This window comes from Rhinatrema bivittatum, chromosome 2 (assembly GCF_901001135.1).
Source record: "Rhinatrema bivittatum chromosome 2, aRhiBiv1.1, whole genome shotgun sequence".
In the NCBI taxonomy this organism is placed as follows: Eukaryota; Metazoa; Chordata; class Amphibia; order Gymnophiona; family Rhinatrematidae; genus Rhinatrema; species Rhinatrema bivittatum.
Genome location: NC_042616.1, coordinates 232695111 through 232708790, shown reverse-complemented (window position 1 = coordinate 232708790; position 13680 = coordinate 232695111). Strand labels below are relative to the sequence as shown.

The 13680-nt window shown below is 46.9% G+C and overlaps 1 protein-coding gene across 1 annotated transcript in view; it reads left to right on the top strand.

The window, feature by feature from the left end:
- Positions 1-5300: 5300 nt before the first annotated feature.
- The window catches only part of PP2D1 (protein phosphatase 2C like domain containing 1), a 141145-nt gene continuing 132765 nt past the window's right edge, over positions 5301-13680 (top strand). The window contains exon 1 of the mRNA XM_029589279.1: positions 5301-5352. Coding sequence (XP_029445139.1) covers positions 5315-5352 — 38 coding nt within the window. The 5' untranslated portion in view covers positions 5301-5314. The remainder of the gene's footprint in view (positions 5353-13680) is intronic.

The following is a 13680-nucleotide window of genomic DNA, read 5'->3' as shown; positions in this document are numbered from 1 at the left end:
TTCCTGGCCCAAGGGTGGATACTATTTTGCCTGAACCAGAAGAAATTTCTCTTAAAGATATATGAAGGATTATTTTTAGGATTGATAATTCATTGACAAAACCTGACTAGTTTATGTGTATTTTCATCAGCTGTGTCAATGAAGTTGACTGAACTGGATCACAGAATGGGTGCACTTGGTTCTCAGGCGACCACAGATTCTGGAGTAATATCTACTCTGCAAAGCACTATCAGGCCGATACAGTAAAAATCGTGGGAGAGCGGGCACTCGCCCGCTCTCCTGGCGCGCACACAGGACACTCTCTTGCATGCGCGATAAATTAATTTACTGTATTTAAATTAGGGTCCGCGGCAAAATTAGGGTCCCTAGCGCCTCTGTTTTGACGGAAGCGGCGGCTGTCAGCGGGTTTGACAGCCGATGCTCAACTTTGCCAGCGTCGGTTCTCAAGCCCGCTGACAGCCACGGGTTCGGAAACTGGACACCGGCAAAATTGAGCGTCCGGTTTTCAACCCACAAGCCGCGGGCCCATTTAAAATTATTTTTTTTTATCTTTTTTACTTTTTTTTTAACTTTTGGGGCCTCCAACTTATTAAGTCGGAGGATGCACAGAAAAGCAGTTTTTACTGCTTTTCTGTGCACTTCCCTGGCGCCGGCAGAAATTAACGCCTACCTTTGGGTAGGCGCTAATTTCTGAAAGTAAAATGTGCGGCTTGGCTGCACATTTACTTACTGTATCGCGTGGGAATACCTAATAGGACCATCAACATGTATTTGCATGTTGCGGGCGCTATTAGGTTCGGGGAGGGGGGGGGTTGGATGCGCGTTTTCGACACGCTATTACCCCTTACTGAATAAGGGGTAAAGCTAGCTCGTCAAAAACGCGCGTCCAATCGCGGCGGAGCGCACTGTAGTGTATCGGCCTGTATGTCAGCAAATATTAAAGGTAATTTGAGAATCCACTATCAATATGAAAGGCTGGAAAATAGAATTAGATCTAAACATCTTAGGCTCTTGAATTTTCCAAAAACTCATCTGCTGCCTGGAACAGAATTACTTAAACGTTATCGAGGTGCTTCAGTTTTCTCCTAAGTCATGCATGCTATCTAATAGCTATTAGTTTACCTGTGGAAAGGAGCTTCTGATGTTTTTATTCCTAGCTCCAGTTCAGATCTTTTCCCATTTTTTTAAACTTCTCTTTTCTTCTTTGGGAAGTATTAGGAAATACAAGAAAAAGGAAATAAGAAAAATTACTGATTGGAAGTCCAAGTGGGACCACCTGTCCCTTGGTCTCTTAATTGACTTGCTCCTTGTCATCTAAAAAAAAAAAGTTGCTAAGTGAGAGGGGGCCACAAAAATAAATGTGTTCTTGTTGTAAACCACCTCACACTTATGGAGAACTCTCAGGAAGAAGGTAGCGCAGAAAAGGCAACTCCCATGCTTTGTCCATGACCGCATCTAGGATAGAGTGTGAAGGGAGTGCAGTCAGCTCCGAAAGGACATCAAAACTTTTTAGGATCCCATGAAACTCTGATTTAGGATCTGTCAATTTCTTGATCTCAATTTTTCAAGAAGGTTCCCACCTTTCAATAAATCTAGAATAAGAAAGGTCCTCTGGAGGCGAAGATGGTTCGGGTGAATCCTCTTGGGGGTTCTGAGGGTATGCTTGTAGATGAATCGGGAGAGGGCGGAGAGGAGAATGGTCCGATCTGGGGCCCTGGACTCAGCTCAGCGGGGACATCATCATCTCCTCATGGCTTCCAGGGGGGGGAAGAGGGAATGGAATGGACCAAGGTTCCGGCTGCTGACCCTACTCCAAAGTCTTGAAGAAAGTTTGGAGAATTCCTGTTATTTGTGACATGGCCTGCAAGGCCTCTCCCTGCATGTGATGGGGCTAGACAAAATTCTTTTCTTCTTTTGTGCAGGTGGTGAGACATCCCAGAATGTCTCCAGACTGCCGGTCCTCTTAGCCCTAGAGGTAGAAACCCCTGGTTTGAGGATGAAAGGGTCCAGATGCTTCATTTCTCCATCATGGGATTTGCGACTCTTCACTACCAGTTCCTGGAGCATCGGCAAACTCCTCTTCTGTTTCAAGACAGCTGAGAGTCCAATGTGGATACTGCCCCTGTCCGAGGAAGAAGAGGAATGCCCAGAGATGTGAAGAATGTCTATGTCAGATGCCCCCGAGTCCTCCAACTCGCTTTGGGTGAAGACTATTTGGGGGTCCTGTCTAGTTGGGACCAGGGAGTCCCCAATTCCTGAGACTTATGATGCTTTGCTTTTTTGCGTCGAGTGCGTTGATTGAACATGGCAGGATTTGTCTTTTGCCTTGCGTCCTGGCAAGGCTTTTCCACCGACGCATGCTTTGACATTGATTGCGTCGATGTTGCGTCAGCCGACACATGCTTCGGGTGCTTTGTGTGATGCATTGATTGAAGCTCTGCATTGGAAACCGTGCGCCAGTCCATGCTGTGCGTCATGCTTCGTGCATCGTCTGTGTGCCAGTCGCCCTGCTGCTTCTGCCTCGACGATGAAAGGGTCTAACGCACTCGGCGGAGGGCTGCATTCCTTTGTCTGCTTCGCAGCGCTTGACACATTCAGGCCTTGTCAGGGTTTGTGACTCACGCCCTTATCTCCCTACTGCTTGGGAGGGGGGGGGGGGGTTGACCCTCTGGGTGTTCTTGGAGGACAGCTGCAATGACGATGCTCTTTTCCTCTGGCTTCTTGGACTCTCTGCCCGGAGAAGACTGTGTGAAGTGCTGAGCAGGGGCATATGAGCCTGAGGAGGTTCCTTCCATCTCCCAGAGCCTGGCCTTTTTGGCGGCCCGTTGTTGCTGGGCCCATGGTGACATCCTGCCACAGTCACGGCAGGATGCCTGGTCATGGTCCGGCCCTAGGCACAAGTAGCAGTAATTATGTCTGTGACAGACATAATTGTGCCACATTGACAAAATTTGAAGCTTGGGGTCTTTGGTGCACACAGCTGCAAGTAAATCTGTGCAATTACCAAGCGCACGTTATTAGATGGGCCACTGAGCAAGCAAAGAGCTGTGTTTGGAATCAAAAGAGTCTATTTGTGAAATCTGCATAATGCACCCTCAGAAGAGGAATACAGTACCTTGGATCATACTTTTCATATGTCCCCCTCACCCCAACAATGTTAGAGTTTTGTTTTTTTAAGTTCAGTTTCCTGCAGGGATACAGGCCTGGCCAGTTCAGCTGTAATCTCAGAGAGGTCAGAGCTCATTGTCATGTCATCAAATTGCCCTGGCCTTGGTTAGTGCCTAGAAAGGATCATTTAGGGGCCAATGTAATAAGCTGCGGTAGACCTGCCGCAGGTTTGTGCTTGTAGTATTATGCACGTTTTTCCGCAATAATCTTACAAGTGTATTTAATAATGCGACTAGCGCAGAAAAAATGTGCGCTCAAACCAACACAAAAAAACGCTGTTTAGTGTGAGTCCATGCTAATGCCTTGCAAAGGAGGCAATTAACTATTCATGGGCACTGCAGAGAGCCATGCTGGTGTTAGTGCAGATTTGTTCTAAATGGGTTTTTTAACACCTGGATCAGGGCAGGAGTTAAGTGTAAGTGCCTATCTGGAGGTCGAAAAATTAAGTGGCAGAGGCCAGAAGAGAGGTCGGAGATGGAACAGGCGCTTGTCAGAAATGCTGAATGCTTTTGTAGACCCTTCCAAATCTCTGCTGCATTTCCACCACTCACCAGCATCCACCATTACAGCTCTCACGTGGTTGGTGAGAGCTGTAATGGTGGATGCTGGTGGATGTAACTTTCAGCTCCACTCCCAGTCCACTAACTCACTATTGTCTTCAAGGCTTTCAACCAAGAATCAATCACGGGTCACCACATTAATGCGGGTTTATGCATGGTTTATTGCATAGGGCCTTCAGTGCTCGTTTTAGCGTGGATATCCGCATGGTTATTTATTTTGCTTGGATTTTCTGTGTGCATCTCATTTGCATGCCATTCCCTTATTGCATCCCGTGGAAGCGCCTGCTTTTTGCCTTGTATGCTAAAAAATAATATGTGTAGATAACTAGCACCAATTTCACCACGGCCCCAGAGTTTGGAATACAGCCAGGGCTGTTTTATCCATAGGGCCCAAAGCCTTAGAGGGACCTAGCTTGATACCCCCAAAAATTAAAGAAATAATAAAATGGTAAAAAAAAAAAAAAAAAAGAGAAGGTAAAATAAGATAGCTAACTAACATGCCATATTATCTTCTTTAGGTCTTAACAAGGATCAGCTGAGTCCATAATTCATAAATTGCACAAAATGTTTATATGGTGAGGAGCGGAGAGGGGGCTCCATCCTAATGAGGTTTGCACGGGCCTCATAGATGCTTAAAATGGCTCTGAATACAGTAACATGCCACATAAGTCAAATCAAAGGAAGAAAAAGAGCAGTTGAAATCTCAGGGAGATCAGTGCACATTGTGATGTCATCAAGAATTTTTAAAGCTGCACTGCCATTGGTTGACTTTGAGCATTTTGAATTCTGCCCCAGCTTTACTGTGTTCCTGTTTAACATATGATAAATATTTCCAAAATTAATTACAATTCTTGTCAGCTAATTTTATAGCTCATGGACCAAGCGGTCAGTTTGTACAAGTTTTTTTTTTTTATAATAAAATATATAACCCTTTTATAAACAGGAAAGTTTAAAACTGCATCTTATGTTTCACTCTCTGAGAACTGCAAAAGATTCGCAGTGAAATTAGTATCGTTATTGGAACTTGTTTTTTTTAAATAACATGATTCCCCCTCTCACTCTCCTTTCTCCCTAACCCGCTCCCATTTGGAAGAGGAGTGGTCTGGTGGCTGCTATGTTTGCCCCTCCCCCCATAGCCGAATTGGAAGGCAAGGCGGTCAGGGCAGGGTCTTTCTTGAGCCTTAGTGCTGCTGCCTGATACCACGTGCACGCATGAAGTTCTTGGAATGACAAACACTGGGTATAATTGTATAGGATTCTAGGATTCTTTATTTTGTTTGTTTAATTTTCTCAGCAAGTAAAGGTCAGAAATCCAGTAGTAATTAAATTGCATGCATTTAATTTGGTATAATAAAAAACTTGTCTCCTGAAGACCAGCAGACTTGACTTTGCTTCTCACATTCAGTTTTACAGGATCCTAGGGTTGAACTGTCTGATAGCATACACCAGTGTGTACCTTGTTGCTTAATTTACTCATAACAATATACGCCTGTACCTTGTGACTAAGGCTACAGTTGCTATAGCAACAACCCCAAACAACTGTAGTCCACTTTTCAGGCAGAGATAGCTGTAGCAGCTCCACTAGTATGGAGGAAAAGGATGAAGGCCCTTCTAGAGATACAAGGTAAGCTCCCTGACAGAGAAAACTGTAGCAGCAAACCTCATATAGAATCTGTTTTAGGCATAAGCTAACCTTATTCCATTAGAAAGCAAATAAATTAAATAGTACGATTAAATTTACAAATCCTACCAAAGCCTTAATGATCAGGAAATGTGAACAACAGTCTCTTTCTTGAATGGTACATTACAACTTTGTGGAACTGTTTTGTCTGCCACTAAAGGCTATACTAGATTTCCATGTGTATAACACAAAAAAGCATTTCAGTTTTGAATAGGCTGGATATGGCTCACCAATTCTAAACAGGTAAATAAAAGACAAATGTTTGCATATTGGTTGGTGAGGATCTACTGACTGACAGTCACCTTGGAAAATACTTTTTTGTCTTGCAGACCGGATCACGTAACCCACTGAATTCAGATGGCGCTCTTTTATTAAACAAATGCAGTAGCTCACTTGTTTGAATTAACAGAGCAGCAGCAAACTGACATATGTTAAACACTTTCAGAATTTCAGAAAGACAAATGGTGTCGTTCAGCATATGCAACCGCTCTCCTTTTTTCACAAGTATACTGTATTCCACATAGAACACAGGATTATAGTTTTTTTAAAGCACTTTTTATTTAGATTATTCACATGGCAGCTAATCAACATCATGAAAGGCCCTTTTGTTTTTTTCATTTTTGATTTTCATTTAATCTCAGAGGCACTTATAAGGTCCGATGAAATAAGACCCTCGGCAAAACAGGCGCTGGTTATGAGCATGGATTTTGATCACCGTGAGTGGAAGAAGCTGCCACTTCCATGGGATGTAAAAAAAATAAATTATGCAAATGATTTGCACGCAGAAACCCGCGCATGTACAGAAAAATGCGCGTACCTAAGTGTGGTAAGGACCTATGTAATAAGCGGGCACATCCGCGCTCAAAACCTGCACCAATAATCCGTGCATAAAAGCGAGCGAGCGAACAGCTTTCCCTATTAAGGGAAAGTATGACCCTGGAAAGTATTTTTCATATTTCAAATAACTGTGCTGCAGAAAACATGGCAAATATTTTCATGGATGCTAAGTCACACTGGCATATCAGTGAGTTAGGTGCTCAGTTGAGCACCAATCTGGATGCTTGGGTGCCAACATAAGCACTCAGCTGGGAGCGAATATGGATACTCTGGTGCCCAGAAAGGTGCCTAGCAAATGTTGCCACTCAGGTGCTGAACTAGGTGCTTACTCGGTCGAGAATCTATACGATCGGGCACCCAGAAAAGTGCCTAGCCTAGCTGGCCACTCTGATGCCGAAATAGGCACTCAGCTAGGTGGTTTTCAGGACGCTCGGATGCCGACATAGGCCCCCCAAGCGAGCACTGATACTTAACTCGTGCCCTGACCATGGCGATAAAAAAACAGTATTAAAAAAACCCGCACTAGCATTAGCGCGGCTCCCTGCATTGCCTATGATTAGCTAATCGCCTTCTTTGCATGCCGTCAGCATGTATTCGCGCAGGAAAAACCGCGCGTCTATAAGCGCATCCGTACACGCTTTTTTCTCACACAAAAAAACCCTTATAACATCCCCGTATAGGGCTTTGTGTGGGAAAACACGCAAACATCCGTGCACAAACCCACGGCAGCTTCAGTGCACTATATTATATGGCCCCTCAGTGTTTTTGAAAGCCTCTTTCATTTAAGTTACTCCCATCATTACCAAGTAGACTAACGGGCAGATTTTAAAATGTACGCGCGTGGCGTACATTTGTGTGCGCAACCCGGCGTGCACAAATGTACGCCCGATTATAAAATCAGGGGTCGGCGCGCGCAAGGGGGTGCACACTAGTGCACCTTGCGCATGCTGAGCCCTCAGGGAGACCAGCTGGCTTTCCCCATTCCCTCTGAGGCCGCTCTGAAATCAGAGAGGCCTCGGAGGGAACTTTCCTTCCCCCCCACCCATCTTCCCCTACCTGTCTCGCCCCCCAGCCCGAACCCACCCCCCCGTACCTTTGTTGTGGAAGTTATGCCTGCCGACCAAGTGCCGGCAGGCAATCCACCAGCACAGCGGCAAAGGACAGTGTGCTGGAGTCCTTGGCCACGCCTCCCGGACTGCCCCGCCACACCCACGAACTGCCCTGTCACGCCCCCGGACCGTCTGCCCTGCCCCCCTGCCTACCCATTCAGAAAAGCCCCGGGACATACGGGCATCCCCGGGCTTTACGCGCACCGCCGGGCTTTGAAAATCTGCCCCTAGATAAGGGCCCAGCGGTGCTGATTCCTCATCAGATTCCCCCTCCCCCAACACATAAGATTGATACACAATGAGGTTACTTTTCAAAGGGACGTTAGTGGGAAAAGTAGTGCTTTACCTGCAGAAATTGCACTTTAGAACATTGTGTGACTGATATGGGTGTAGAATTACACACACATGTACATGGGGAGAGGTGTTCCAGTGGGTGGAGTTAGGATATATGCACATACATAATTTTTTGCATAAATTCTCTTGGCAAAACGCTGTGCACCAAAATAGCGGGCATAATTGTGTGCCTGCTGTTTTGCTGTAATTATTTTCAAAGTGAACTTACATGAGTTAGTTCACTTAAAAAATATCAGTGTAATTTGGGTGCATAACAGCCCATAAATATATGCGGCCTGCTATAAATACGGGGTTTACACACGTGGCTCAGGAACGTGCGTAAACCCCGATACGTGCACAAGTGCCGGGGTTCTCCAGGGGGGTGGGCCGGGGGGCTGGGTCTGGGTGGGGAGGGGCGGGCCGGGACAGGACAGCGCCATTGTACGCTGTCTCGGGGAAGTGTACCGGCAGCCGGCCGGTGCACGTAACTTGTTTCTGCTCTGGAAGAGTAGTAAGTAGAAAAATAAAAAATATTGGGGTAGCTAGGTAGGTGTTAGGGGACAGGGTGGAGAGGGGAAGGGGAAGGAAGGTTAGGCAGGGGGTTAGGGAAGTTCCATCCCAGTCCACTCCTTAATTGAAGTAGATTGGGGGAGGCCCGATAGCATCGCCGTGCATATTTAGGGAAAATTTGCCCCCCCTCCCACGTGCCGCCCACACATGCGCATGTGGATTTTAAAATCTGGCGTGCATGTGTGCGCAGCTATCAGATTTTATAACATGTTATAAAATCGGCGCGACAATGTACGCATGCCAGGAACTGCTTGCACATGGTCGCCCGCTCCTTTTAAAATCAACCCCATTATAAATAAATACAACCCAAGGAACTCAAGAATGGAGTCAAGGAAGGGCTTTTGTAAAAACAGAGTGTGGCCATAATAAAAGGTTCAAATCTTTTAGCCCAAAGAATTGCAATAATATAAGGAATAATATAAGAAAAAAAGGAGATCTAAGAATAAGATTAAAAAAAGAAAGCAAAGAAACAGATAAACTGGTTTTATTACACATCTAGTTAGTACAGGTGTTTTAAAAGGAACATGAGCATAGAAAAATATACTCTAAGAGTACACATTTGGGAGAGGTGTTCTTGTACAATTCATGTAACAACTGATGAATGTGCACTAATGCAACCTGGACACCGAAAAATTAAACTCCACAAAATAGAAAGCAATACAATTTCCCACAAAATTTCCAGTCATAATATTCAAGTGTTCTATGTCCCCCACTTGTAAACTGTAAAAGCTGTTTGTCTTCCGATTCTAGGTCAAAGAAAGTCATATGGACAGACATGATCTCCCCATAAGCTGTTCTTGTGATATTTCATGCAAGAGTGCCTTAAAAATCTAGAAAAACGTAAATATGGGAATGCATCATTTTAAAAGAGGTTGTTAAGAACTGTGACTGCAAAGGCCCTGGGTTAAGTCTTCAGTTCCCTGAGTCAGCTGAGTCACCTGGGGAGTCAGCATTCACGGCCTCTGAGAGAAAGGAGTTCTCATTCACTGCTCAATGCACTGGGGATTGACTCCTGACTGAGAACTGTTGCTGCAATCCCCAGATAGTTGTGCATGTAGGTCAAGAAAGGCTGGTTTCAATTGAGGTGGAAGCCCATTGGAACAGGAGAAAATGGATGGTCCAATAAAATAGAGTGTAACCCCATCTCCAGGTAAACACATAGTATCGACGGAGCTATAAAGTAATATAGATTCTTTTTGAGGTCAATGGCTAGCTCAAACTCACACACAATCTCTTTCCCCAGGGCCTGTTTCTTTTGTTGACAGAGGGGAGGATGATTCCTCCAGGGCCCTAGGTGTCAGGTGTAACACTGTCATTTTCTCTGGGAGAGATATGCTTGATTCTGTCCCTCCTGATGGATGTGAATGCCAAACAAATGACACAGGAGACTCTGGGTGATTGTCCAAAAATTAAGTTGTAATCTGAATCAGGGGCGACTCAAGGCAATCTGCTGCCTGAGGTGAAGGATGAATTGGTGCCCCCCCCCCCCCCCCCCGACCTAGTGCAGGTGAAATCACCGAGGGCCAGGGCAGGGGGAAGGTAATGGAGGGAGAAGTGACTTGCCCAGCGTCACAAGGAATGGCAATAGGATTTGAACCCTGGCTTCCCTTGTTTGCAGCCCACTGCTCTAACCACTCAGTTTTTGGGCCTGTTATTTTTTTGTTCTCAGTCTTCGGCATCCGCACTAGGGGGCGCCGGAGAAATGTTTGGCTGCCCCACCTCCTGGGTCTAGAAATAGAACTCCATTCTTGCCTCCCACCCTTCTCTAGGATCTGCCCCCTGGGGGTGTGAGAGGTAGGTGAATGGTGGGAGTCTGTGTGTGTGTGACACTCTCTCTCTTAGGGCTGATACAAGGGTATTAGATGCCCTAGACAAATCTTACAGCCTTTCATTCCCCCTTCCCTCCCCTCCCCACATAATTAAATCTTTTGTATTCTTTTCAATTTTAAAATGTATTAACTTCCCCAACCTAAAAAGGCAGATTGCATATGGAAAATAGACATTCCAAGTACAATCTTCTGAAGTAAAAATATCACAACTACATATATATTCTATAGGCATACACTGCAAAAAAAACACACTTTCAATAATAAGTTTAATAGACTTAATAAAATACCTTTCTCATAGTAATCAAGGTGGTTTACTGGATCCCACATGGTATTAGGCCTATGGTAAAGTGCACTGGGTGTGGACTTGGCCCACAGAAAGCCAGGAATAAACTAATCTACAATTCTAATAGCCTTCCTTATCATATAATTGCCAGCACTCAACCTATGAAAAAGCCATACTGCAAATATTACATCAGGCCCTAAACACCAATACACCTCCTATTAGGAAAACAGATTAAAGCCAGGTTGTTGTAAATCTCTACACAGAAACTACATGCTAGCAGAATACCTAAAGCCTCAGTCACACAAGCAGAACACAGATAGACTCTCACCAAATACAGAATAAAGAGATCATAAAATATAACCTGAAACATGCAGACAAAAACTGAACTGGAAATCACAAGAAGCCAAATTCTGTAAGCAATGCAAACTCAGTCAAAAAATATAAAACATTAAACATACAAATACAATGATTGTCAAATCTGCTGATAAATTCAGCCAATTAAAAACATGTATAAAATGTTTAAAATATTACCAAACACTAATACAATATTTCAAAACAGCAGATACATCACATCTAATAATTAAAACTAACAAGGATACAAAAAAAATCTCCCACTTTCCATACCTGGGAACTTTAGATTTCCAATCCTCCTGAGATTGTCGTACATTGGAGGAGGGTGCACAAACTTCAACCTCTCACACACATATATACAGGTACTCTCACACACACACAACACCCCCACTACCCTCTCATACACACATACACACCACACCCACCACCCTCTCATACACATACACTCACACACACACACACACACAAATCCTCTCATACATACAGACACCCCACCTTGATCCCTCGGACTCTGGGCTGCAGCCACCATACTGCCTAGCTCTCTCTCTGCCATGCTGCACTCTCACCTGCACTGGTACCGTCAGGACCTTTCTTTTGCTGGCAGGGAGAAACCCTGCCAACAAGTCACAATTCCACGCCGCCATGGGACGCCGGGACCTTTCTTTTGCTGGTGGGGAGTGGAAACCCCGTCAACATGTCGCTGCTCCATGCTGCCACTCCTGCCAGCAGAGTTTGCCTGCATGAAGGGTGAGGTGGCTGTGGCAGGAAGGTTTCAGGGGGCAATTTTGCTGCCTTGTAATCTTGCCGCCTGAAGTGGCCGCCTCACCCTGCCTCCTTATAGAATCTCCCCTGATCTGAATGGTAATTGGTACAGTTCACATCATTTCCTTTCCTACAGATGGGAGTTACAGTTCTTGCTCTCTGTCAGCTCGATCCAGTATCGTCCGCTCGAGGATTGCCCGTCTGTAACGTGCTCGTAGCGCACAATTCGGGCGCGCAAGGCAGTTCGGCGATACAGTGTCCAGTTTCACGCGTCCGTATCGCTTCTGAAAACAGACGCATAACCCTTTCCGCACCCGGCATGTAAATGAACGAAAAAGCTGTATAATGAAGGAATTAGCTATTCCCCTGCGATACTGTAACGGGCGCTGATATTATCTCCTCCGTAACCCGCTGTTCTGCCGCGGCCTTAACCTGCTAGTTTACCGCCTCCCCCTAGTAGGAGTTAGTGTAGTGTAGTGTAGGGTAAAAACATTGCTTACCCGCCCTGGTCCCGTCCGGTCTCCTGCAGCCCCGTCCGGACCGGACGGGGCTGCAGGAGACCGGACGGGACCAGGGCAAAAAAAAACAAACGAAAAAGTAGCAAGGCTCGGGCCTGCTATGGTAAGTGTAAAAAACAAAAAACCTGTGTGTTATATAAAAAAATAAAACAATTTTAAATACCTGTCGGAGGGCCGTGGGTCCAGGCGGCCGGTGGGCGGCGGGCAGCCATCAGCGGCATCCGGTAGTCCCTTCTCCCTTCCTCCCTCCCTCCCCTGCCTGGATGAGCGCCAAAATCGCACGGGCGGGTCGGCAGCGGGGGGGGGGGGGGGGGGCGGCAGCAGGATCCGGGAGCGGCGGGTAGGCAGCAGGGGGGTCCGGGGCAGCGGCAGCGGGGGGGGGGGGGGGGGGCCGCAGCGGGGGGGCGGCAGCAGGATCCGGGAGCGGCGGGTAGGCAGCAGCGGGGTCCGGGGGTGGCAGCGAGATCCGGGGAGCCAGCAGCGGCAGCATGTTCGATCGCGCAGGCAGGTAGGTGGCAAAGTAAAGATGGCCGCCTGCACGGGAAAATCGTGCAATTGGCCGCTGAAGACGTGACGTCACGACGTTTGGCGTCACGGGGTGTGACGTCACGTCTTCAGCGGCCAATTGCACGATTTTCCCGTGCTGGCGGCCATCTTTACTTTGCCACCTACCTGCCTGCGCGATCGAACATGCTGCCGCTGCTGGCTCCCCGGATCTCGCTGCCACCCCCGGACCCCGCTGCTGCCTACCCGCCGCTCCCGGATCCTGCTGCCGCCCCCCTGCTGCTGCCCCCCCCGCTGCCGCTGCCCCTGCCCCCCCGGACCCCACTGCTGCCTACCCGCCGCTCCCGGATCCTGCTGCCGCCCCCCCCCCCCCCCCCCGCTGCCGACCCGCCCGTGCGATTTTGGCGCTCATCCAGGCAGGGGAGGGAGGGAGGAAGGGAGAAGGGACTACCGGATGCCGCTGATGGCTGCCCGCCGCCCACCGGCCGCCTGGACCCACGGCCCTCCGACAGGTATTTAAAATTGTTTTATTTTTTTATATAACACACAGGTTTTTTGTTTTTTACACTTTTTAAACTTTTTTACACTTCCTGGTGCCTGTCATTTCAAATGTCATTTGAAATGACAGGTACCAGCGCACCCAGGTTACTGTATAGGCGCTGTTACAGCGCCTATACATTAAAATGGGTTGCGCGGGCATAACCCTTCCCTAACGCTTCACAGCCGCGGCATGCATTTGCATGCGATTAGAGGAGAGTATCGGGGAGTTAGTGAAGAGAACTGTGCGTGCGGGGAGGAAGGGTGCGCCTGACACTACCTCACTGTTTTTACCGCGGCCTTACTGGATCGAGCCGTGTATCTGTACAAAGGTTTCTCTCTCTTTTCCAGGGCAAGGATAAATGAGGATCCCAAGGGGTAGGGTATCCTGATTTGGGTAAGAATTCCCCCCCCCCCCCCAACTGCATAGAAAATTGAAAACACAGTCTCTACATAGAGTCTCTCAGATGTAACTTGATATTAATCTTACTCATTGTTTCCAAATGTCTCTCTTGATTTCTTTTTTTCTCTCTCGAATCCTTGATGGAAGGGGGCAACAAAATTCTTCCAGATCTTCTAACCCAAAATTGTCTCTGTCCCAAAAAACTAAATCCAAACACCAGAAGGCACTGAAGTGG